Genomic DNA, 26,562 nt, shown 5'->3' on the forward strand with positions numbered 1-26,562 from the left:
TTCTCTGCCTCCTCTCTCTCTCTCTGCCTCCTCTCTCTCTCTCTGCCTCCTCTCTCTCTCTCTGCCTCTCTCTCTCTCTCTCTCTGCCTCTCTCTCTCTCTGCCTCTCTCTCTCTCTGCCTCTCTCTCTCTCTGCCTCTCTCTCTCTGCCTCTCTCTCTCTCTGCCTCCTCTCTCTCTCTGCCTCCTCTCTCTCTGCCTCCTCTCCCTCTCTCTCTCTCTCTCTCTGCCTCCTCTCTTTCTCTCTCTCTCTGCCTCCTCTCTCTCTCTCTCTCTCTGCCTCCTCTCTCTCTCTCTCTCTCTCTCTCTGCCTCCTCTCTCTCTCTCTCTCTCTCTGCCTCCTCTCTCTCTGCCTCCTCCCTCCCTCTCTCTCTCTCTGCCTCCTCTCTCTCTCTGCCTCCTCCCTCCCTCTCTCTCTCTCTGCCTCCTCTCTCTCTCTCTCTCTCTGCCTCCTCCCTCTCCCTCTCTGCCTCCTCCCTCTCCCTCTCTGCCTCCTCCCTCTCTCTCTCTGCCTCCTCCCTCCCTCTCTCTCTCTCTCTCTCTCTCTCTCTCACTCTCTGTCTACCCCCCAGGGGTAGGAGGTGAATTCACAATCAGTGCCCCAGCGCCCCTCTGCGTGTTTTCTCAGCTGGTTGGGCCGCTCGACTCCCGGTGTAAGACCCCGACATTCAGTGCGTGCTCCCGGTGTGAGACCTCGGCACCTGGTGTAAGAATCCGATCTGCACATTATAAATAGACTCCCGCCTGTAACAGGCGAGCACCAGGGCTGCCAGTGTGAAGGTCCCAATGAGGATGCCAGCGGGGACCGGGAGCGGTGTGAGCTTGTCTGCTCCAGAGAGTGAGGCTCGTATCGGTTAACCTCTGTGTAACTTGCTTGATGCGGTGGGGCGCTGTCCGGTGGGAGGGGTCCCGCGGTGGGACGCTGTCCGGTGGGAGGGGTCCCGCGGTGGGACGCTGTCCGGTGGGAGGGGTCCCGCGGTGGGACGCTGTCCGGTGGGAGGGGTCCCGCGGTGGGACGCTGTCCGGTGGGAGGGGTCCCGCGGTGGGACGCTGTCCGGTGGGAGGGGTCCCGCGGTGGAGCGCTGTCCGGTGGGAGGGGTCCCGCGTGGGACGCTGTCCGGTGGGAGGGGTCCCGCGTGGGACGCTGTCCGGTGGGAGGGGTCCCGCGGTGGAGCGCTGTCCGGTGGGAGGGGGTCCCGCGTGGGACGCTGTCCGGTGGGAGGGGTCCCGCGGTGGAGCGCTGTCCGGTGGGAGGGGTCCCGCGGTGGAGCGCTGTCCGGTGGGAGGGGTCCCGCGTGGGACGCTGTCCGGTGGGAGGGGGTCCCGCGGTGGAGCGCTGTCCCGGTGGGAGGGGTCCCGCGGTGGAGCGCTGTCCGGTGGGAGGGGTCCCGCGGTGGAGCGCTGTCCGGTGGGAGGGGTCCCGCGGTGGAGCGCTGTCCGGTGGGAGGGGTCCCGCGGTGGGACGCTGTCCGGTGGGGGGGCTCCCGCGGTGGGACGCTGTCCGGTGGGGGGGGCTCCCGCGGTGGGACGCTGTCCGGTGGGGGGGCTCCCGCGGTGGGACGCTGTCCGGTGGGGGGGCTCCCGCGGTGGGACGCTGTCCGGTGGGGGGGCTCCCGCGGTGGGACGCTGTCCGGTGGGGGGGGTCCCGCGGTGGAGCGCTGTCCGGTGGGAGGGGTCCCGCGGTGGAGCGCTGTCCGGTGGGAGGGGTCCCGCGGTGGAGCGCTGTCCGGTGGGGGGGGGGTCCCGCGGTGGGACGCTGTCCGGTGGGGGGGGTCCCGCGGTGGGACGCTGTCCGGTGGGGGGGGTCCCGCGGTGGGGACCGTGATCTCTCCTGTCGTCTCTCTGTTCTCCACGTTGTCGCTTCAGTTTCCTGGGACTCCGTGGATCACTACCTCTGGCTGTTCTTCTTTTCCCCGGTGCTGAGGCGAACTGAATCGCCCCAACTGGGTCAGTAAGGGGTTGGGTGGGGGGGGGGGGGGGGGAGAAATAAAGACTTGCATTTATATCACACCTTTCATGACCGAAGTGCTATACAGCCAATTAAGTACTTTTCAAGTGTGGTCACTGTTGTAATGTAGGAAATACGGCTTCCAATTTGTGCACAGCAAGATCCCACAAACAGCAATGAGATAACGACCAGATAACCTGCTTTAGTGATGGTTGAGGGATAAATATGGGGTTGATGGCGGGGGCTGGGAGTGCCCCTTTGAGTCCAGGACGGCAGATTGAGAGGAAGGGCTGATAATTGCTCATGACCTCCCCGAGGCGGTGCTTCTAGAGACTCCTATAGTGCATGTAAGGGGCCAAGCAGCTGTCCCTTGGCTTGGTGGCAGAGAGCTGAGAGGCAAGGTCACTGGTTTATGGGGACTCAATAGGTTCAAATCTTCTGTTACTTTGGATTCCGGCATTTATTATTATTATTATTATTATTATTTTTACTGGTGTTTGTGCATTGGATTCCCAACTCTCCACTTTCCTGTGAAACCTGAAAACCAGTGGCCTTGATTATAAAGTGAAAGGGGGCTGCTATTCCCTGGGGATGTGCTATGTTAGCCTAGTATTCTGTAGCTCGCCGTTACATGTTTAGCTAGAACTGTGTTTTGCCTCGATGGCTCTTTTATCCACACTTTTATCTTTCTTTCTCTCCTTCACTCATGCATTCACATGTCAGGTACACATTTGTGCCATGTAAGTAAACCCAAATGTTGATTAATAGTTAGCCGTGTTTGCCATTTAAAAACACACCTTTGTGCGTCTCCTGCGATGCGCTTGCAAATTAGGCACCAAACATTACTGAACAACCTCTCTCCCCGATGGTTCAGTGGCTAACGACTTTCCAAATTCGAGCTTCCGGCTCGGAGCTTCACCCGCTGGAAGTGCACGTCCAGAATTTGGGGGTTCGCTTTCTTGACTTGCAATCTCCATCAGACGAAACTTAGTGCAGGGGGTGCAAGTGCCAGAAGTGACTCCATGTGGTGTCGCACAAATCCCAGTCTTGGCTCCCTGATCTGCACGAGTTAGCCGAAGAGGCCACTGTGTCTTAACACCTCCCCTGCCTTGACGTTCCCGTGCTCTCTCAAATGCCGATAGGTTTGGGGTCTGGATTATCGATCGGAATGATGAACTTCTCAGCGTAGCCAATAGGTTTCAACGCAGTACGATAGCGCATAGTATCATAGTGGGCACAGACCCATTGTGCTTGTGCTGAAAGAGCTTTTCCAATTAGTCCCACTCCCCTGCTCTTTCCCCTTTAGCCCTGTAAACGTTTTCCATACAATGCCTTTCACGTCCTCAGGACGTCCCAAACCCGATCACAGCCCTCAAATTACTTTTCAAGCACGGTCACCGTCGTTATGTCGGCAGACAGGGCAGCCAAGTTGCACACAGCAAGATCCCACAAACAGCAATGAGTTGAATGACCAGTTTTTTTTTGGTAGTTGATGGGAGAGTGAAGTTTATTCCTAGGGAGGAAGCCGTGCGTGGACTGTGGAAGAAGGGAGATTGATGGATGAATGACCATTCCCCGTGTGATAGCACGAGCAGATAGTGCCAGGGATTCCCTTGTGTTTATAAATATATATTATACATATATTTTTCTCTCTTTTCAGTTACGAGAAACGGCTTTACTGAAGAAGGCGGTGGGGCCGTGACTCCCAATGTCCCCTCACCACTGGCCATCAAACCGCACAGGCGTCCCTGACCCCCTCCCTCGCCCCCTCACGCTGGGGCAATGTCCCCGCTCAGCCCCTCCCGGCTTGGGGCACACAATCCCTTCAATTTTTTCTGTTCTTGGACTTTTGTAACTTGGAACTGTGAAGAATGTAGCAACGAGAGAGAAGAAAACCCAGCAACACCCAAAGAGAGGACACGAGGTGTCGGTGCGACAGGCTGGTGTGTTTCCGTGGGAGGGAGACGAGTGTGGGGTCCAGCTTTTTACAGCAAGATTTTATTTCAGGAGGTTTGTTAACAGACTTGAGTCATCGGTTTTTTTTTTGTCACCAGAAGTATTTGTGCTTTTTTTTGTTGAATAAATAATATATATGTTGAGGGGACGCGATTCTCGTTCAGTCCCACCAGTGTCGCTAACAGGAGGAGGAGCGGAGTCCGGTTTACATGGTTGAGTCCTCGCTGTTTCCTACCTTCCAGTTAATGAGTTGCTGCAATGAACGGAGGGGATTTGAGTTGATTTTTTTTTCTTTAACTATCCCTGTTGTACCGAGGAACTGAGAGGGTTGTGAGGGGGTCTTTGAAGGGGGTGGGAAGCAGACTATTGTTTATTGTACCCCGGGGTGCACTGGACTTTCACCCTCTGATCCTGTTGAGTGCTTGAAGTCTCGCCCGACTGGGTCAAGGACAGAGTGGGAGAGTTGTGGGCACTTGCTTGGTGCTGCTCTCACCATCTGGCATGGTTTGGTTTGGTTTGGATGGGGAGAATGTCTCCCGGAGTGGCCCTGAGCCTGTACCTCATGGGATACGTCCCAGTTCTCTTCCTTCGAACTGTAGAAAAATCCTCCAAAATGGAACGACCGTGAATGAAAGTCGCCTTCTCTTTCCCGTTCCAACACATTCAAACTCCTCCCCCACTCACCCAAGGGTTACAGGCTCGCAGCGGAAAATCAAAATCCCTTTGGTGCATTAACCACAAGAGTAGGCTCGGCAGAATCAGACACTGGACGAAACGTCGTGAGAAATCTTTTCACAATTCAATGCCTGTAAAAACCCGAGACAGAACGGAATGGAATAAAAATGGAGTTTGGTTTTGAGAAGTTGTTTTTCTTGTTTGTCAGAAGCCTTTCGGTAAATCCAGCTGGTCCTGTGGGATGAGAGGCTCCTTCGTCTGTTCGCTGAGGCTGGGACTGTGTTCCGACAGTTTCAGTCAACAGCACAACTCTGCTAAATCAACACTATAAATGGGGAGCACAATCGATGGAAATCTGAAACTAAAAGCAGGAAATGCAGAGCCGATAAGTAACACACCTCCAATGTCATTACCTGTCTCTCTTTCCAGGCGCTGCTGTGTATTTTCAGCATCTTCTGTTGTAATTCTAAATTGACAGTCTCCCTCAGAGACGCCACAGATGGTTGATGTGGGAAGGATGTTGCAGTAGTTGGCGCCCTTCTGAGGCTTGGGGCTCTGAAACTTCGAGGGGACAGTGTAGAGGGAGCTTTACTCTGTATCGAACCCGTGCTGTACCTGCCCTGGGAGTGTTTGATGGGACAGTGTAGAGGGAGCTTTACTCTGTATCTAACCCGTGCTGTACCTGCCCTGGGAGTGTTTGATGGGACAGTGTAGAGGGAGCTTTACTCTGTATCTAACCCATGCTGTACCTGCCCTGGGAGTGTTTGATGGGACAGTGTAGAGGGAGCTTTACTCTGTATCTAACCCGTGCTGTACCTGTCCTGGGAGTGTTTGATGGGACAGTGTAGAGGGAGCTTTACTCTGTATCTAACCTATGTAAGAGGAAGCAGAATGTGGCATTTATTGGCCTATGGCTCTGCTTTTTTTCAATCCTCTTCACCTGGTGCCACATTGCCACCTTCAGCCTAAAGGTAGTCTCTGGTCACCTAATACGGGAGCTCTCCTCACAGACACATGCCACACAGATGTACAACCTAGGTGCAGGTCAGCAAGAACCAAGGCTGACCAGCCCAAACCACCTTATCCATTAGTGTTGGCTTGCAGGGTCAGCTGGAGGTGGGCAGAGTCCCAGCCCCTGGTGACTGGTCTACCTTTCCGGTTGCAGTAATGAGCCAGGCTGGTTGATCAATCACCAGCTGTGTACTGGGGTCCTGCCTGGCTGAGGTATGGCATTATCGATTCTGCCAGAGAGTGGCTACTTAGCTCTGATATTATCATACAACATGGAAGGAACCCATTCCGCCCATCATGTCTGTGCTGGCTCTTTGAAAGAGCTGTCCACTCAGTCCCACTCACCTGCTCGTTCCGTGTCAGCTGTGGCTCAGTGAGTATAACTCATAAGAACATAAGAAATAGGAGCAGGAGTCGGCCATACAGCCCTATCCCCATATCCCTTGATTCCCTTAGTGTCCAAAAATCTATCAATCTCAGCCTTGAATATATTCAATGACTGAGCATCCACAGCCTTCTGGGGTAGAGAATTCCAAAGACTCACAACCCTCTGAGTGGAGAAATTTCTCCTCATCTCAGTCCTAAATGGCCGACCCCTTGAGATTATGACCCCTAGTTCTAGACTCTCCAGCCAGGGGAAACAGCCTCTCAGCGTCTACCCAGTCAAGCCCCCTCAGAATCTTATATGTTTCAATGAGATCACCTCTCATTCTTCTAAACTCCAGAGAACAGAGGCCCATTCTCTAAATCTCTCCTCCTAGGATAACCTTCTCATCTCAGGAATCAATCTAATGAACCTTCGTTGCACTGCCTCTAAAGCAAGTATATCCTTCCTTGGGTAAGGAGACCAAAACTCCAGGTATGGTCTGAGCCGGAGCCCTGTATAAATGCAGCAAGACCTCCTTACTCTTAAACTCCAACCCCCTGCAATAAACTCGAGTTTAGAAGAATGAGTGGTGATCTCATTGACTCTCGTCTGTTAGTCCAAAGGTTGTGGGATCGAGCCCCGCTCCAGAGACTGGAGCGCAAAATCTAGTTTGACACTCCCGGTACAGTACTGAGGGAGAGCTGCACTGTTGGAGGAGCCGTCTTAGGTGGATGTAAAAGATCCCATGGCACTATTCAAAGAAGAGCAGGGGAGTCCTCCCCGGTGTCCTGGCCAATATTTATCCCTCAACCAACATTATTAAAAAAACATTATCTAATCGTTATCACATTGCTGTTTGTGGGATCTTACTGTGCACAAATTGGCTGCTGCATTTTCCTACATTACAACAGTGATTACACTTCAAAGTACTTCATTGGCTGCGAAGAGCTTTGGGTCGTCCTGAGGTTGTGAAAGGTGCTGTATAAATGCTTTCATTTTTGCCCCCCCCCCGTATCTCCGCAAATTTCTCCTTTTCACCGAGGTGCAGCTCAGCCCCGAAAGAGACTCCAATTACCTCCATTTAAGGAGAATAGTCAGCAGTCTGTGGGTTATCCATCCACCCCTAGTGACTGCCTGTCCAAATAACTTCTCCATCTCAACTGGCAACATCTGGAGGAGGCGATAAGGTATCTGAGAGTGTGTCAGGACAGTCAGTACAACTAGTAATACAAAATTTGGAGTGACGTACTCAAAAACCCAGGTGATAGATTGGCCTCCTTGTGTTAGAGGGAGGGTAAGGAACTTATACTGGGAGTGTCAGCCTGGATTATGAGCTCAAGTCTCTGGAGTGGGGCTTGAACCCATGACCTTCTGACTCAGAGGCATAAGTGCAACTACTGAACCAAATGGAAACCTAAGTGGAACTGGAGATCAATGAAATAGAATCATAGAATGATACAGCACAGAAGGAGGCCATTGGGCCCATCATACCTGTACTGGCTCTTTGAAAGAGCTATCCAATTAGTCCCACTCCCCTGCTCTTTCCCCATAGCCCTGCAAAATTTTCCCCTTCAAGTATTTACCTAATTCCCTTTGAAAGTTATTATTGAATCTGCTTCCACCGCCCTTTCAGACAGTGAATTCCAGATCATCACAACTCCCTGCGTAAAATAAAATTTCTCCTCATCTCGCCCCAGGCTCTTTTGCCAATTATCTAAAATCTGTGTCCTCTGGTTACTGACCCTTCTACCACTGGAAGCAGTTTCTCCTTATTTACTCTATCAAAACCCTTCATGGTCTTAAACACCTCTATTAAATCTCCCCTTAACCTTCTCTGCTCTAAGGAGGACAACCCCAGCTTCTCCAGTCTCTCCCAGAATTGGACACAATACTCCAGCTGGGGCCTAACCAGTGAAATGGAGTGCGATCTTTTCTAATTAAAGATTTGAATATGGAGGTTGAATGACTCAACTCACCAATATCGGTGTGGCCTATTACATACCCAATGCTACTTTGACTTTGCCAACCCAAGATGTCAACACATTAGTGTGACTACATTAGCTGCCTCATCCTCTGTAGAGAGAGGCATCACAGGACGACACAATCCTTAAAATCGGAAGGTCCTCCTGGCTGCCCTCTAGTTACTGAGGGGGGTCTTAAGAGGATGCTTAGCTATGGGACTTCTCCACGGTGCAGAGTGATTAAGAGATTGGCGGTATGAAGTGGGACTGTTTCTGTCACACTGTGATATCGACACAGAAGCACGATAAACTCTGCCAAACTAGCTCGTCAAGAAATGTCCCTCTGCTCGGCATTTCAAAGCCTCAGGCTACAAAGAAACAAGACGATTGTCCCTCCGAGCAGTTTAATTACCCATTAGGTGAACATGTTCAAACGGAAGCCGCTGCATTAAAAGCTGTAATTTATACAAAAGTCATTCAATATCTGTTGAGAAATCGTGGCGAGGAGCCAAAGTTCACAGCACAGGATTGAAAAGTGCAAGGGAGAAGAAGCGGGTTTTACAGATTCTATCGTGGGGTCCCAGCGAACCCCGGTGTGAACCGAGGATCCCCACTCTGCTATTTTGTGTTTGTGTATGAGTGTTTTGTATGGATGTGAGACTATATGAGTGTGTGTTTGTGAGTGAGTCTGTCTGTCTCTGTGAGTCTATGTATGTGTGTCTGCCTGACTCTGAGTCTGTGTGTGTATGCATCTCCTACAATGGCTTCTCTTCCCGCCCTCTCACCGTTACCTCTGGAGTCCCCCAAGGGTCTATCCTTGGCCCCCTCCTAATTCTCATCTACATGCTGCCCCTCGGCGACATCATCTGAAGACACAACGCCAAGTTCCACATGTACGCTGACGACACCCAACTCTACCTCACCACCACCTCTCTCGACCCCTCCACTGTCTCTCATTTGTCTCACTGTTTGTCCAACATCCAGTACTGGATGAGCAAAAATTTCCTCCAACTAAATATTGGGAAGACTGAAGTCATTGTCTTCGGCCCCGCCACAAACTCCGTTCCCTAGACCACCGACTCCATCCCTCTCCCTGGCCACTGTCTGAGGCTGAACCAGACCGTTCACAACTTTCACATCCTATTTGACCCTGAGATAACTCTTCAGCTGACTAGGCCCTAAGCTCTGGAAGCGGGAGGAGAATCCGAGAGGTGAGCACGGTGTAAAAGGAGAGTCCGAGAGCGGGAGGAGAGTCCGAGAGGTGAGCACGGTGTAAAAGGCGATGCTGAGACTATCGTGGATAGCACATTCAGTGAGGTGGTCACACCGCAGGTAAAGATTACACAGGCAGAAAGGAAATGGGTGACCACCAGGCAGAGTAAAAGGACTAGGCAGGTAGAGCAGGAGTCTCCTGTGGCCATCTCCCTCTCAAACAGATTTTCTGCTTTGGATACTGTTGGGGGAGATGGCTTATCAGGGGACAGCAGCAAGAGCCAGGTTCGGGGCACCACGGGTGGCTCTGCTGCACAGGAGGGGAGGAAGAAGAGTGACAGGACTATAGTGATAGGGGACTCAATTGTAAGGGGAACAGATAGGCATTTCTGTGGCCGCAAACGTGACTCCAGGATGGTTTGTTGCCTCCCTGGTGCTAGGGTCAAGGATGTCACGGAGCGGCTGCAGGGCATTCTGGAGGGGGAGGGTAAACAGCCAGTAGTCGTGGTCCATATCGGTACCAACGACATAGGTAAAGAAAGGGATGAGGTCCTGCAAGGTGAATTTAAGGAGTTAGGAGATAAATTAAAAAGCAGGACCTTAAAGGTAGTGATCTCAAGATTCCTACCGGTGCCACGTGCTAGTGAGGAACAGGAGAATAGACAGGATGAATGCGTGACTGCAGGGATGGTGTAGGAGGGAGGGATTTAGATTCCTGGGACATTGGGACCGGTTCTGGGGAAGGTGGGACCTGTACAAGTGGGACGGGTTACACCCGAGCAGGACCGGGACCAATGTCCTCGCGGGGATGTTTGCTAGTGCTGTTGGGGAAGGTTTAAACTAGAATGGCAGGGGGATGGGAACCTGAGCAGGGAGACAGAGGAGGGGGGAACAAGGATAGAAACAAAAGACAGAAAGGGAAGAAGCAATAGTGGAAGGCAGAGAAAACAAGGGCGAAAAACAAATAGGGCCACAGTGCAAAATAAAACTAAGATGACTAGCAGTCTTAAAAAGACAAGTCTAAAGGCATTGTGTCTTTATGCGTGGAGCATTCACAATAAGTTAGATGAATTAACAGCGCCGATAGATATTAACGGTTATGATATAGTTGTGATTACGGAGACTTGGCTGCAGGGTGACCAAGGATGGGAACTGAACATCCAGGGATATTCAATATTTAGGCAGGACAGGCAAAAAGGGAAAGGAGGTGGGGCAGCATTGTTAGTAAAGGAGGAAATCAATGCAATAGTGAGGAAGGATATTGGCTCGGAAAATCACGATGTGGAATCTGTATGGGTGGAGCTAAGAAACACCAAGGGGCAGAAAACGTTGGTGGGGGTTGTCTATAGGCTCCCAAACAGTAGTGGAGATGTAGGGGAGGGCATTAAACAGGAAATTAGAGACACATGCAAGAAGGGTACAACTATAATCATGGGTGACTTTAATCTACATATAGATTGGTCAAACCAAATTAGCAATAATACTGTGGGGGAGGAATTCCTGCAGTGTGTACGTGATGGTTTTCTAGACCAATACATTGAGGAACCAACTAGAGAACAGGCAATCCTCGACTGGATATTGTGCAATGAGAAAGGATTAATTAACAATCTTGTGTGGGGTCCCTTAGGGAAGAGCGACCATAACATGATAGAATTCCTCATTAAGATGGAGAGTGAAGTAGTTGAATCCGAAACTAGGGTCCTGAATCTAAATAAAGGAAATTACGAAAGTATGAGGTGCGAGTTGGCTATGATAGATTGGGGAGCTTTACTAAAAGGGATGACGGTGGATAGGCAATGGTTAATATTTAAAGAACGTGTGCAGGAATTACAACAATTATTCATTCCTGTCTGGCGCAAAAATAAAACAGGGAAGGTGGCTCAACCGTGGCTTACAAAAGAAATTAGGGATAGTATTAGATCCAAAGAGGAGACATATAAAATTGCCAGAAAAAGCGGCAAACCTGAGGATTGGGAGCAATTCAGAATTCAGCAAAGGAGGACATAGAGATTGATTAAGAGGGGGAAAATAGAGTATGAGAGTAAACTAGCAGGGAACATAAAAACTGACTTTAAAAGCTTCTATAAATATGTCAAGAGAAAAAGATTAGTGAAGACAAATGTAGGTCCCTTACAATTATAATGAGGAACAAAGAAATGGCAGAACAATTAAACACATACTTTGGTTCTGCCTTCACAAAGGACACAAATAACCTGCCAGAAATGTTAGGGAACCAAGGGTCTAGTGAGAGGGAGGAACTGAAGGAAACCAGTATTAGTAAAAAAATAGCGCTAGGGAAATTAATGGGGCTAAAGGCTGACAAATCCCCAGGGCCTGATAATCTACATCCCAGAGTAATAAAGGAAGTGGCCCTGGAAATAGTGGATGCATTGGTGGTCATCTTCCAAAATTCTATAGCCTCCGGAACAGTTCCTACAGATTGGAGGGTGGCAAATGTAACCCCACTATTTAAAAAAGGAGGGAGAGAAAAAACAGGGAATTACAGACCAGTTAGCCTAACATCAGTAGTGGGGAAAATGCTAGAGTCTATTATAAAGGATGTGATAACAGAACACTTGGAGGGCATTAACGGGATTGGACAAAGTCAGCATGGGTTTATGAAAGGGAAATCATGCTTAATAAATCTACTGGAGTTTTTTGAGGATGTAACTAGTAGAATAGATAGAGTAGAACCAGTGGATGTGGTGTACTTGGATTTTCAGAAGGCTTTTGATGAGGTCCCACACCAGAGGTTAGTGTGCAAAATTAAAGCACATGGGATTGGGGGGAATATACTGGCATGGATTGAGAATTGGTTGACAGACAGGAAACAGAGAGTAGGAATAAACGGGTCTTTTTCGGGGTGGCAGGCAGTGACTAGTGGGGTACCGCAGGGATCAGTGCTTGGGCCCCAGCTATTCATAATATATATCAATGATTTGGATGAGGGAACGGAATGTAATATTTCCAAGTTTGCAGACAACACAAAGCTGGGGTGGAATGTGAGCTGTGAGGAGGATGCAAAGAGGCTCCAATGTGATTTAGACAAGTTGGGTGAGTGGGCAAGAACATGGCAGATGCATTATAACGTGGATAAATGTGAGGTTATCCACTTTGGTTGTAAAAACAGAAAGGCAGATTATTATCTGAATGGTGATAGATTGGGAAAAGGGGAGGTGCAACGAGACCTGGGTGTCCTTGTACACCAGTCGCTGAAAGTGAGCATTCAGGTGCAGCAAGCAGTTCGGAAGGCGAATGGTATGTTGGCCTTCATTGCAAGAGGATTTGAGTACAGGAACAGGGATGTCTTACTGCAGTTATACAGGGCCTTGGTGAGACCACATCTGGAGTATTGTGTGCAGTTTTGGTCTCCTTATCTGAGGAAGGATGTCCTTGCCATGGAGGGAGTGCAACAAAGGTTTACCAGACTGATTCCTGGGATGGCAGGGCTGACGTATGAGGAGAGATTGGGTCGACTAGGCCTATATTCACTACAGTTTAGAAGAATGAGAGGTGATCTCATCGAAACATATAAATTCTAACAGGACTAGACAGACTAGATGCAGGGAGGATGTTCCCGATGGCTGGGGAGTCCAGAACCAGGGGTCACAGTCTCAGGATACGGGGTATACCATTTAGAACTGAGATGAGGAGAAATGTCTTCACTCAGAGGGTGGTGAACCTGTGGAATTCTCTACCACAGAAGGCAGTGGAGGCCAAGTCATTAGATGTATTCAAGAAGGAGATAGATATATTTCTTAATGCTAAAGGGATCAAGGGATATGGGGAAAAAGCGGGAACAGGGTACTGAGTTAGACGATCAACCATGATCATTTTGAATGGTGGAGTAGGTCAGACGGGCCGAATGGCCTACTCTTGCTCATATTTTCTATGTTTCTATGTTTCCTTGAGGACCCTCTTTAAAACCTACCTCATTGGCCAACCTGTCCTAATATCTCCTTATGAGGCTTGCTGTCAAATTTTGTTTGATAATTGCTCCTGTGAAGCGACTTGAGACGTTTAACTACTTAAAAGGTACTATGTAAATGCAAGTAGCTGTTGTGTGTGTGTGTGTGTGTCTGTGTGTGTGTGTGTCTGTCTCTGAGTCTGTGTATGTGTGTGTCTGTGTGTGTGTGTGTGTCTGTGTGTGTGTGTGTGTCTGTCTCTGAGTCTGTGTTTGTGTTGAAAGTCTGTCTCTGTGAGTCTGTGTGTGTGTCTGTCTCTGTGAGTCTGTGTGTGTGTCTGTCTCTGTGAGTCTGTGTGTGTGTCTGTCTCTGTGAGTCTGTGTGTGTGTCTGTCTCTGTGAGTCTGTGTGTGTGTCTGTCTCTGTGAGTCTGTGTGTGTGTCTGTGAGTCTGTGTCTGTGTGTCTGTATGTTTGGGGGAGGGTGTTGTGTCTCCATATTCATTTATTGATGATGATCTGACTTGTCCGGCAGATTCATCGCTGTCAGAAGTACGGTCCATCGGATCAGTGCCTCCGCTGACTCATGTGTTTTGGCTGAAGCTAATCCTTAGGCACATTATCTTACAATTAGGTCAGGTCATCGCTCCTTAAAGGGGAAACACGCTTTGCTAAACCTGCAGGTGGACCCAACACTTAATTTTCTTCCAAGTGATTCCCTTTGTCTAATGACTGACGATGACTAAATCATGAAGCATGAACCGTGAGGACAAGGAGCACGAACATTACTTGAGTCTTAGCTCGAGCACCTGATGCATTGGCCTCGGAATTGGCAAACTGCACCCCTACCGGAGAGCTCCTGTTTCATTTCCCAGTGTGGTCCCAGGAATGCGGCCAGATGTGGAGCAATGACCAATAAGATGCCATGGAGCAGTGGGGGCACACGTGATAGACCCCCCTCTAGGCCCCCCTCCCCCCTCTAGGCCCTCCTCCCCTCCCTCCTCCATCTCCAACCCTGCACCCCCGGCATTGCAGGGAGGCACTAAGCAAAGAACTGAAGGAAAGGAAACTTTGGGGAGAGTATCCCTGTCCTGGTTATAGTAGTTTCCTGTCCTGGTTATAGTAGATTCCAGACCTGGTTATAGTAGTTTCCTGTCCTGGTTATAATAGTTTCCTGACCTCGATATAATAGTTTCCTGTCCTGGTTTTCTGGTTATACTAGATCTCTGTTCTGGTTACAGTAAATTTCTGTCCTGGTTATAATAGTTTCCAGTCCTGGTTATAGTAGTTTTGTGTCCTGGTTATGGTAGATTCCTGTCCTGGTTAAAGTAGATCTCTGTCCAGTTATAGCAGATCTCTGTCCTGGTTATAGTAGTTTTGTGTCCTGCTTATAGTAGTTTCCAGTCCTGGTTAAAGCGGATCTCTGTCCCAGTTACAGTGGATCTTCCACTACTTCCTGTTGTTAACAGAATATACAACAAACAAATCTGCTGGGTCAATCTGATGTAAAATGTAACCCTGATTATTTTCACTCCTACTTTCCCCATTTCCATTAACCTCACTCCCATTTCCCACACTCCTTTTTTCCACAATTCCATGATTTCCATTCCCATTATCCTAATTCCCATTATCCTAATTCCCATTATCCACACTCCCCTAACCCACTCCCCTTTTCCTCATTCTCATTTTCCTCACTCCCTTGATTGGGACTCTCATTATCTACACGCTCAGCGATTCGGAATCCTTGATAATGTTTTCCGGGATTTGGGAGACCAGTGGGGGTGAAAGTGGGGCTGGAGATCGCCTCCATTAGGGTGGGTGGTTCAGGCTAACCCCGTGTCAGCCAAGTGGTAGCGAGACTTAAATTTGGCTTGCAAGCCAAATGCCAATATCACCTGTCACAGTAAAGCTCTTTAAGTGATTGTAAACAATTTTACAACACCAAGTTATAGTCCAACAATTTTATTTTAAAATCCACAAGCTTTCGGAGGCTTCCTCCTTCCTCAGGTGAACGTGGAATTCTTTAAGTGAAGCAGAGCAGAATCTCGGGACAGAGGTGCACTAGGACCCTGCAGAGATGATAAGCTGACAGACAGATTGAGGTGTGAGTATCTGGTCGACCGAGGGCACCATGGTCACCTGATGCTGGTGTGTCGGCCAACGTGCTTCCTGGTGCAAGAGGACAGGTGAGTTGTGAAGGGCACTGGCTGATTGGCTGCTCCAGGCCAGAAATTCGATTATACAGATGTGAGTGTTTTGAAACATCAGGAAGCTGGGAGCTGTGCACCCCGCGGGGGGGAGGCTGTCAAACCCCAACAGGTGAGTGTGATCCTCTCTATCCATTACTGGCCTCCACAGGAGGGATTGTTTATTGTACGGGCTCAGTCTGACCCTGGCGGGTGAATATTCCGATTTCATTCTCCTGTTTTTAAACAATTCATTCTTCATTCCTGACACTTTATTTAAAGATATCCTTCCTACTCAAACTATCGAGTACTGTACCTGCAAACTGTTATAAACGGGGCAGAGAAATTAAACCATCTCTCACCATCCCTGTCAACCCGAACCCAAGACCCCCAGTCCCTTGTACCCTAACTCTAGCTCCATTTACTCTAACTAGTAATCCCCAACTCCACCAACTCTAACTAGTAACCCCAAACCCCACCAACTCTAACTAGTAATCCCCAACCCCACCAACTCTAACTATTAACCCCAAACCCACCAACTCTAACTAGTAATCTCCAACCCCACCAACTCTAACTAGTAATCCCCAATCCCACCAACTCTAACTAGTAATCCCCAATCCCACCAACTCTAACTAGTAACTCTCATTCCCACCAACTCTTAACTCGTGACCCCAAGTCCCACGTACCCTAACTTGTGATGCCAGCACCAGGTACTCTAAACAGTAAGTCCCAGCCCACCTACTGTAACTAGTAACTTTAGCCCCACTTGATCTAACCCAGTGTTGTTGAATAGAAATCACTGACTAACCACAGGTGATGCTATGGCGACACTGTTTTATCCACGTGCACTAATTTTAGTAGAAAACACCTTACACACAATCCAGGTAAATGTACTTCACATAGAATCATAGAACATTGCAGCACACAAGAGGGCCATTCGGCCCATCATGCTGTGCCGGCTCTTTGAAAGAGCTATCCAATTAGTCCCACTCCCCCGCTCTCTCCCCAGAGCCCTGCAAATTTTTCCCTTCAAGAATTTATCCAATTCCCTTTTGAAAGTTGTAAACAATTTTACAACACCAAGTTATAGTCCAGCAATTTTATTTTAAATTCACAAGCTTTCGGAGGCTACCTCCTTCCTCAGGTGAACGATGTCGAAATGAAATCCTCGAAATGAAGTCGCATTTATAATTCACAGAACAATGCTTGGTGATTACAGACAGTTTTTTCAACTGCCCGTTGCCAAGGCAATCAGTGTGCAGACAGACAGGTGTTACCTGCCAGGTCTCACAGAATATACAAATCACCAAAAAAACAACAAACAAAAAAAAACAGAGATAGAGAGGTAGAAACATAGAAAAGACAGCAACTGACCCGTTATATTAAAAACAGATAACATTTGTTCGCTGGTGGGGTAACGTGTAGCGTGACATGAACCCAAGATCCCGGTTGAGGCCGTCCTCATGGGTGCGGAACTTGGCTATCAATTTCTGCTCGACGATTTTGCGTTGTCGTGTGTCTCGAAGGCCGCCTTGGAGTATGCTTACCCGAAGGTCGGTGGCTGAATGTCCTTGACTGCTGAAGTGTTCCCCGACTGGGAGGGAACCCTCCTGTTTGGCGATTGTTGCGCGGTGTCCGTTCATCCGTTGTCGCAGTGTCTGCATGGTCTCGCCAATGTACCATGCTCTGGGGCATCCTTTCCTGCAACGTATGAGGTAGACAACGTTGGCCGAGTCACAGGAGTATGAACCATGCACCTGAATCTGCTTCCACCGCCTTTTCAGGCAGCGCATTCCAGATCATAACAACTCGCTGCGTAAAAAAAATTCTCCTCATCTCCCCTCTGGTTCTTTTGCCAATTACCTTAAATCTGTGTCCTCAGGTTCCCGACCCTCCTGGCAATGGAAACATTTTCACCCTATCTACTTTATCAAAACCCTTCATGGTTTTGAACACCTCTATCAAATCTTCCCTTAACCTTCTCTGTTCTAAGGAGAACAACCCCAGTTTTTCCAGTCTCTCCACATAACTGAAGTCCCTCATCCCTGGTACCGTTCTAGTAAATCTCCTCCGAACCCTCTCTGAGGCCTTCACATCCTTCCTAAAGTGTGGTGCCCCGAATTGACCACAATACTCCAGCTGAGTCCCAACCAGTGATTTATAAAGGTTTAGCGTAATTTCCTTGCTTTTGTACTCTATGCCTGTGTTAGTAAAGCCCAGGATCCCGTATGCTTTTTTAACAGCCTTCTCAACTTATCCTGCCACCTTCAAAGATTTATGTACATTCACCCCCAGGTCTCTCTGTTCCTGCACTCCCTTTATAATTGTACCATTTAGTTTATATTGCCTCTCCTCATTCTTCCTACCAAAATGCATCACTTCACACTTCTCTGCCGTGTGTCTGCCCATTTCACCAGTCTGTCTATATCCTCCTGAAGTCTGTTACTATCCTCCTCACTGTTTACTACATTTCCAAGTTTTGTGCCATCTGCAAACTTTGAAATTATGCCCTCTATACCCAAGTCCAGGTCATTAATGTATATCAAAAAGAGCAATGCTCCTAATACTGACCCCTGGGGAACACCACTGAATACTTCCCTCCAGTCTGAAAAACAGCCGTTCACCACTACTCTTTACTTTCTGTCTCTTAGAAAATTGTGTTTCAACACTGCCACAGTCCCTTTAATCCTATTGTCTTCAATTTTGCTAACAATTATGTGGTACTTTATCAAACGCCCTTTGAAAGTCCATATACACAACATCGACTGCACTGCCCTCATCAACCCTCTCTGTTACTTCATCAAAGAACTTTAACAAATCCATGCTGGCTGTCATTTATTAACCCATCTTCTTCCAAGTGACATTTAATTTTGTCCTGGATTATTGTCTGCAAAAGTTTCCCTCCCACCGACGTTGGGCTGACTGGCCTGTAATTGTTGGGTTTATCCCTCTCCCCTTTTTTGAACAGGAGTGTAACATTTGCAGTCCTCCAGTCCTCTGCCCTCATATCTAAGGAGGATTGGGAGATTGTGGCCAGAGCCTCCGTAATTTCCACCCTTACTTCCCTCAGTAACCGAGGATGCATCGTATCTGGCCTCCCATCCCATTTCTACTTTGAGCCCTTTTAGTGCCTCCTCTTTATCTATTTTTATCCTCTCCAATATCTCTCCTACCTCCTCCTTTACTGGGACATTGGGAGAATCCTCTTCTTTTGTGAAAAGAGACCAGGCTCAAAAAGGGGAGGATTGGGAACATAATATTCCTGGCTACAAGGTATTCAGGAAAGATAGGGAAGGAAAAAGAGGAAATATGGGAGGGGGGTGGTGGCACTATATAAGAAACTATTACAGCACTGGAAAGGATGATGTAGTTGAGGGGTTAAAGACAGAATCCATTTGGTTAGAATTAAGGAACAATAGAGGAGTTATTACACTGCTGGGTGTATATTACAGGCCACCAAATAGTGGGAAGGAGCTGGAGGAGCAAAGTTTCAGGCAAATTGCAGAAAGATGTGAGAACTAGAGAGTAGTGATAATGGGGGATTTCAATTATCCTAATATTAACTGGGATAGTAACGGTGTGAAGGGCAAAGAGGCGGGGGGGGGGGGGGCGGTGGAATTCCTGAAATGTGTACAAGAGAACTTTCTGGAACAGTGTGTTTCCAGCCCATCGAGGAAGGAAGCAGTGCTGGATCTAGTTCTGGGGAATGAAACATAGAAACATAGAAAATAGGAGCAGGAGTAGGCCATTCGGCCCTTCAAGCTGCTCCGCCATTCAATATGATCATGGCTGATCCTCTATCTCAATACCATATTCCCGCTCTCTCCCCATACCCCTTGATGCCTTTTGTGTCTAGAAATCTGTCTAGCTCCTTCTTAAATATATTCAGTGACTTGGCCTCCACAGCCTTCTGTGGTAGAGAATTCCACAGGTTCACCACCCTCTGAGTGAAGACATTTCTCCTCATCTCAGTCTTAAATGTCCTACCCCGTATCCTGAGACTGTGACCCCTCGTTCTGGACCCCCCAGCCAGGGGAAACATCCTCCCTGCATCCAGTCTGTCTAGCCCTGTCAGAATTTTATACGTTTCAATGAGATCCCCCCTCATTCTTCTAAACTCGAGTGAATACAGGCAGTGGGGCAAGTGGAGCATGTTTCAGTGGGAGCATGTGGGGAACAGTGATCATAATATCATCAGGTTTAGAGTAGTTATGGAAAAGGATAAAGAACATTCAAACATGAAAATACTTAACTGGAGGAGGGCTGATTTTAGTTAATTGAAAAGGGATCAGGCCCAAGTGGACTGGAATCAAAGATTGGCAGGCAAAACAGTAATTGAGCAATGGGAGGATTTCAAAGAGGAGAAAGTTCAGGTACAGACTAGACACATTCCCATGAGGGGGAAAGGAAGAGCATCCAAAGCTAGAGCTTCCTAAATGAATAAAGATATAGGGATTAAAATGAAGCAGAAAAAGGAGGCTTATGACAAATGTCAGGTTCATAATACAGTAGAGTACCAAGCCGAATGCAGAAACTACAGAGAACTGAAAAAGGAAATAAGAGGAGCAAAGAGAGAATATGAGAATAGATTAGCGGCTAACATAAAAGGGAATCCAAAAGTCTTTTATAAACATATAAATAGTAAAAAGGAAGTCAGAGGAAGGGTGGGGCCGATTAGGGACCAAAAACAAGATCTTCTTGTGGAGGCAGAGGGCATGGCTGAGGTACTAAATGAATACTTAGCATCTGTCTTCACTAAAGAAGAGGATGCTGCCAATGTCACTGTAAAGGTTGAGATAGCAGAGAAATTGGAGAGGATAAAAATAGATAAAGAGGAGGTACTAAAAAGGTTGGCAGCGTTCAAAGTAGAAAAGTCACCCGGTCCGGATGGGATGCATCCTCGGTTACTGAGGGAAGTAAGGGTGGAAATTGCAGAGACTCTGGACACAATCTTCCAATCGTCCTTAGATATGGGAGTGGTGCCAGAGGACTGGAGAACTGCAAATGTTACACCCCTGTTCAAAAAAGGGGAGAGGGATAAACCCGGTAATTACAGGCCAGTCAGTCTAATGTCGGTGGTGGGGAAACTTTTAGAGACAATAATCCCAGACAAAATAAATTAGCACTTGGAAAAGTCTGGGCTAATAAATGAAAGTCAGCACGGATTTGTTAAAGGCAAATCGTGTTTGACTAACCTGATTGAGTTCTTTGATGAAGTAACGGAGAGGGTTGATGAGGGCAGTGTGGTTGATGTGGTGTATATGGACTTTCAAAAGGCGTTTGATAAAGTTCCACGTAATAGACTTGTTAGCAAAATTAAAGCCATGGGATTAAAGGGACAGTGGCAGTGAGGATACAAAATTGGCCAAGGGACAGAAAGCAGAGAGTGGTGGTGAACGGTTGTTTTTCAGACTGGAGGGTAGTATACAGTGGTGTTCCCCAGGGGTCAGTATTAGGACCATTGCTCTTTTTGATATATATTAATGACCTGGACTTAGGAATAGAAGGTATAATTTCAAAGTTTGCAGATGACACGAAACTCGGAAATGTGGTAAACAACGTGAAGGATAGTATCAGACTTCAGGAGGGCAGAGACAGACTGGTGAAATGGGCAGACACATGGCAGATGAAATTTAACGCAGAGAAGTGTGAAGTGATGCATTTTGGTAGGAAGAATGAGGAGAGGCAATATAAACTAAATGGTATAATTTTAAAGGGAGTGCAGGAACAGAGAGACCTGGGGGTGAATGTACATAAATCTTTGAAGGTGGCAGGACAACTTGAGAAGGCTGTTAAAAAAACATACAGAATCCTGGGCTTTACTAACAGAGGCATAGAGTACAAAAGCAAGGAAGTTACACTAAACCTTTATAAAACACTGGTTAGGCCCCAGCTGGAGGATTGTGTCCAATCCTGGTCACCGCACTTTAGGAAGGATGTGAAGGCCTTAGAGAGGGTGCAGAGGAGATTTACTAGAATGGTACCAGGGATGAGGGACTTCAGTTATGTGGAGAGACTGGAGAAGCTGGGGTTGTTCTCCTTAGAACAGGGAAGGTTAAGAAGAGATTTGATAGAGGTGTTCAAAATCATGAATGGTTTTGAGAGAGTAAATAAGGAGAAACTGTTTCCAGTGGCAGGAGGGTCGGTAACCAGAGGGCACAGATTTAAGGTGATTGGCAAAAGAGCCAGAGGGGGAGATGAGGAAACATTTTTTTACGCAGCGAGTTGTGATGATCTGGAATGCACTGCCTGAAAGGGCGGTGGAAGCAGATTCAATAATAACTTTCAAAAAGGAATTGGATAAATAGTTGAAGGGAAAAAAATTTCAGGGCTACGGGGAAAGAGCAGGGGAATGGGACTAATTGGTAGCTCTTTCAAAGAGCCAGCACAGGAACGATGGGCCGAATGGTCTCCTTCTGTGCTGCATCATTCTATGATTCTATGAAAATATTCATTCACTACCTCAGCCCTGCCCTCTGCCTCCACAAGAAGATCTCCTTGTTGGTCCCTAATCGGCCCCACCCTTCCTTTGACTACACTTTTACTATTTATATGTTTATAAAAGACTTTTGGATTCTCTTTTATGTTACGCGCTAATCTTTTCTCATACTCTCTCTTTGCCCCTCTGACTGCCTTTCTCACGTCTCCCCTGCACTTTCTGTCTTCGGCTTGATTCTCTACTGAATTATGAGCCTGACATTTATCATATCCTTTTTTGTGTCTCATTTTAATCTCAATTTCTTTAGTCATCCAGGGAGCTCCGGCTTTGGATGCCCTCCCTCTCGCCCTTGTGTCTAGTCTGTACCTGAACTCTCTCCTCCTTGAAGTCCTCCCATTGCTCATTTACTGTTAAAACTGCCAATCTTTGTTTCCAATCATTACTGTATATTTATTAAACAAATATCTGCCGCCATTCAGTAACCAGGGAGGTAAAACACTCCCAACGATTAAAAAGCACTCGCACACTCTGCTTTTCGTCTCACCATTTTACCAACAAACGCACCAAAAGATTAAAGTTCACAAGCATGCACTGTGTGAATATAAGTTTAGAGATCACATGACCATTGACGTTGCCTCTTACTCATTTTTTCTTTGCTAATCAGAGATGCAATTCGCCACATGTGGCTATTTTTCTAACGCATTGGACAACACTGGCCGAATTAGTGACCTCCAGCCACACATACTCTAATTGGTGACCCCCAGCCCAACTAACTAGTGACCCAAACCCATGTACTCTAACTACTGACTTCCAGCCCACCTCCTCTAACTAGTGACCCCCATCCCATCTACTCTAACTAACAAAAAAGACTAATGGCCAGTTACAGACTGACACCCAGTGAATGGGGACTGGGTTACAGACTGACCACCAGTGAATGGGGACTGGGTTACAGACTGACACCCAGTGAATGGGGACTGGGTTACAGACTGACACCCAGTGAATGGGGACTGGGTTACAGACTGACACCCAGTAAATGGGGACTGAGTTACAGACTGACACCCAGTGAATGGGGACTGGGTTACAGACTGACACCCAGTGAATGGGGACTGGGTTACAGACTGACACCCAGTGAATGGGGACTGAGTTACAGACTGACACCCAGTGAATGGGGACTGGGTTACAGACTGACACCCAGTGAATGGGGACTGGGTTACAGACTGACACCCAGTGAATGGGGACTCAGTTACAGACTGACACCCAGTGAATGGGGACTGGGTTACAGACTGACCACCAGTGAATGGGGACTGGGTTACAGACTGACACCCAGTGAATGGGGACTGGGTTACAGACTGACCACCAGTGAATGGGGACTGGGTTACAGACTGACACCCAGTGAATGGGGACTCAGTTACAGACTGACACCCAGAACATTCCATACAATGAATTACTTTTTAGTGCAGCGATTGTTGTGGTTTAGAGGAACGTTCCCGTGGGAAGGTTCTGTAGAATTTCTCCCTGATTCCCAAAGAGGGACCAAGCAGAGGTCCGGTCTCTCTCTCACCTCCTGTACTATTTGATCCATCAAGGTCCAGTTCCTTTCCCTTGAGAATCCCACCATCCTGGCCATTCCAGAACTTTTAATATTTGATGTTGTCCATCACCCTTAATCCTGGCACTAACCAGATATTTACTCAGGGTGTTTCTGGGAAGGAATTAATCAACAAGGTACTAATTGATTTTTTTGCAGGGCCTGTATCGATGGCAATGTTTATCTATAATTTCTTACACAGCTGGTGTTGTCAAATTCTCATTCTGCCCCCTGTGACTGGAGACATGGGAAACATCGAGGATATTAACAGTGTCGGGAATCTCCCCAAACTGGCTGTGCCTCCTCGGAGCCAAAGAAAACCTTTGTCTCTAATTGTGTAAATCCAGTGTCATCCAATAGAAATCACTGAATAGCCACAGGTGTGTTAGCCACAGGCACTAATTTTAATAGAAAACGCCGTAAACACAATACAGATAAACAGACTTTGCACGGGGATATTTATTTAACAAATATCTACCACCATTCAGTGACCAGGGAAGTAAAACACTCCCAACGATTTAAGAAACACTCGCACACTCTGCTTTTCATCTCACCATTTTACCAACAAAAACACGGAAAGGTTAAAGTTCACATGCAAACGCGTGCGAATATGAATAGTGAGATCACATGCCCATTGATGGTGTCAAATACTCCTTTTTTTATGTACTAATCAGAAATGTAACTAGCCACACCTGGATTCCCAATTATCCACACCTGGATTATCAATTCTCCACATCTGGATTCCAAATTTTCCACACCTAGAGTTCCAATTTGCCACACCTGAATTCTCAATTCACCAAACGTGACTGGTGGCCAATGTATTGGGCAGCCCTGCCGTAAACCAATCCGCTTGGTCAGGTTTTTCTGTGTCTCGTGTTCCTCCTTCATTAGGTATCAAACTGAATAATTTAACTATTCCTTGTTACATGGTCAGCTCGTACAGGGTTGTCTGGTGATGGACCCTCCTTTTGTGTTTCTCCTTAAACCTCGGTGACTGACCAGCTTGCAGTCTATTCATCAGCGTTCATTACTAGAGATCAATATGGACCCTCATTTTTGCCCCCTCCAAATTTTCCCCCACGCTCCTCCTCCAGCCTCTTGCTGGGGTACAGCTCCAGGGGTGTTATCCACACCAGTGAACCTCGCCCCAGTCGATCAGTCTTCATGGGGTGAGCCCAGACAGTGGTGTTACTGAGTTGTTTGATTGCTGTAGAAAGAAGCAAAAAAGAACTTGCATTTCTAGAGCTCCTTTCACAACCTCAGGACGTCCCGAAGCGCTTTACAGCCAGTGAGTTACGTTTTTGAAGTGTCATCACTGTTGTAATGTAGGAAACGCGGCAGCCAATTTGCGCACAGCAAGATCCCACAATTAGCAATGAGATAAATGACCAGGGAAGCTGTTTTTAGTGATGTTAATTGAGGGATAAATATTTGCCAGGACACCGGAGAGAACTCCCCTGCTCTTCTTCAAAATAGTGGCCTTGGGATCTTTTACGTCCACCTGAGAGGGCAGATGGGGCCTCGGTTTAACGTCTCATCTGAAAGTCGGCACCTCTGACAGTGCAGCACTCCCTCGGTACTGCACTGGGAGTATCAGCCTGGATCCTGTGCTCAAGTCTCTGGAGTGGGACTTGAACGCACGACCTTCTGACTCAGAGGTGAGAGTGAGACCCACTGACCCCTTGGAGCACTGGGCACCGGCCTGATTACCTGACCAATGGGCTTCTTTAAAGAGTGGGTGTTTATCACCTGATAATAATCAAGCAGGTGTTATATAGAATCAAAGAGTCATGGAGTTTACAACATAGAAAGAGGCAATTATAGCAATGAGTATTGCCCTGAGGTTGGAATCGAATGGCTCTGATCGCTCAAAAAGCAGGAGGGTGTGAGAAAGCTCACCCTGTAATTAAATATGTGCCTGTTAACCTTTATCTTTTTGAGTGCGTTTACACAGGAAATAAATACATCTTTATCAGTGTAAAACATGAACCTAAACTTTTGTTCTGTTTTTGTGCTTTGCTCCCTCTCTGCCTCTCCCCCCTTTTCCCCTTTGGCTGATAGTCGATCCCAAACTTGTTTATTTGGACTATTGGTGTCTAAATATGCCAGAGGTTCCCAGGGTCTGATCTGCCGTCTCCGTCTGTCCCTTTGGTTCTTAGCTTCCTCCGGGACCTGCTTATTCTGGTTTCGAACTGTTCAACCCCTCTCTTCCCACCCCCCGCCCCCCCCGCCCCTGGCATGACCCTGCGAATCCCCATCCCCCGCCCCTCCTATTCCCAGGCTCGAGAGAACCTCATCAAGGCCGTGCCCCCCCATCTGATCTGCTCGCTGATGTGCGGAGGGAAGGAATGTCGCTACGAGGGACCGTGTGGCTGGACCCTGCAGCAGCAAGCGATCCGGGGCGTATTCTCCGCATGGTAGGTCAGTGAACAGGGGCGCGTGTCCCAGGGGTCACAAATCAAACCACGAGGGGGTTGGGAGTAAGAAGCGAAGTCAGGTGGAGAAGGGGAACCCGGTTTGGGGCAAACGATCCCACAGGAAGAAAAAATAGCGAAGAAAAAGAACTAGAGATGCTGAAACAGAAAGAGTGCTGGAAACAGGCAGCATCTGCGGAGGGAAGGAGAGGGTTAACATTCCAGGTATGGGTCCTTCGTCAATGTGTTCATAGAATCATACGGCACGGAATGAGGCCATTCGGCCCATCGTGCCTGTGCCGGCTCTTTGAAAGAGCTATCCAATTAGTCCCACTCCCCCTCCTCTTTCCCCATAGCCCTGCAAATTTTTCCCTTCAAGTATTTATCCAATTCCCATTTGCAAGTTACTTTTGAATCTGCTTCCACCGCCCTTTCAGGCAGCGCATTCCAGATCATCACAACTCGCTGCGTAAAAAAGTTTTTCCTCATGTCACCTTTGGTTCTTTTGCCAATTACCTTAAATCTGTGTCCTCTGGTTACTGACCCTCCTGCCAGTGGAAACAGTTTCTCCTTATTTACTCTGTCAAAACCCTTCATGATTTTAAATACCTCTATCAAATCTCCCCTTAACCTTCTCTGCTCTAAGGAGAACAACCCCAGCTTCTCCAGTCTCTCCACATAACTGAAGTCCCTCATCCCTGGTACCATTCTAGTAAATCTCCTCTGCACCCTCTCTAAGGCTTTGACATCCTTCCTGAAGTCTGGTGCCCAGAATTGAACACAATACTCCAGTTGAGGCCTGACCAGTGTTTTATAAAGGTTCAGCATAACTTCCTTGCTTTTGTACTCTATATCTCTATTAATAAAGCCCAGGATCCCATATGCTTTTTAACAGTCTTCTCAAC

At 47.7% G+C, this 26,562-nt stretch overlaps 3 protein-coding genes across 4 annotated transcripts in view; 2 read left to right on the forward strand and 1 right to left on the reverse strand.

The window, feature by feature from the left end:
- impdh1b (IMP (inosine 5'-monophosphate) dehydrogenase 1b) overlaps window positions 1-840 on the forward strand; it is a 33,277-nt gene extending 32,437 nt beyond the window's left edge. Inside the window, 1 exon segment of the mRNA XM_068005299.1 lies at window positions 752-840. Within this exon segment, the coding sequence (XP_067861400.1) occupies window positions 752-840 (89 nt within the window).
- A 12-nt stretch (window positions 841-852) lies between these two features.
- LOC137341799 (basic proline-rich protein-like) lies at window positions 853-3,167 on the reverse strand. Its single transcript, XM_068005300.1, has 2 exons — window positions 3,083-3,167; window positions 853-1,754 (listed from the first exon to the last, which is right to left on the reverse strand). The coding sequence occupies exons 1-2, from the start codon at window positions 3,165-3,167 to the stop codon at window positions 853-855; spliced, it is 987 nt and encodes a 328-aa protein (XP_067861401.1).
- Window positions 3,168-25,319: 22,152 nt separating this feature from the next.
- The window catches only part of zgc:77752 (uncharacterized protein LOC393862 homolog), a 52,603-nt gene continuing 51,360 nt past the window's right edge, over window positions 25,320-26,562 (forward strand). For both annotated transcript variants that reach the window (XM_068005252.1, XM_068005251.1), the window contains exon 1: window positions 25,320-25,660. In XM_068005252.1, the coding sequence (XP_067861353.1) occupies window positions 25,482-25,660 (179 nt within the window). In that variant the 5' untranslated portion in view covers window positions 25,320-25,481. The remainder of the gene's footprint in view (window positions 25,661-26,562) is intronic.

This window comes from Heptranchias perlo, chromosome 24 (genome assembly GCF_035084215.1).
Source record: "Heptranchias perlo isolate sHepPer1 chromosome 24, sHepPer1.hap1, whole genome shotgun sequence".
NCBI lineage: Eukaryota > Metazoa > Chordata > Chondrichthyes > Hexanchiformes > Hexanchidae > Heptranchias > Heptranchias perlo.

Coding starts and splice junctions, on each gene's coding strand:
- LOC137341799 (XM_068005300.1), bottom strand. CDS start 3,167: ATGCGCTATCGTACTGCGTTGAAACCTATTGGCTACGCTGAGAAGTTC. Junction 1,755..3,082: donor TCCAGACCCCAAACCTATCG/GCATTTGAGAGA, acceptor CCCACCGGACAG/CGTCCCACCGCGGGACCCCC.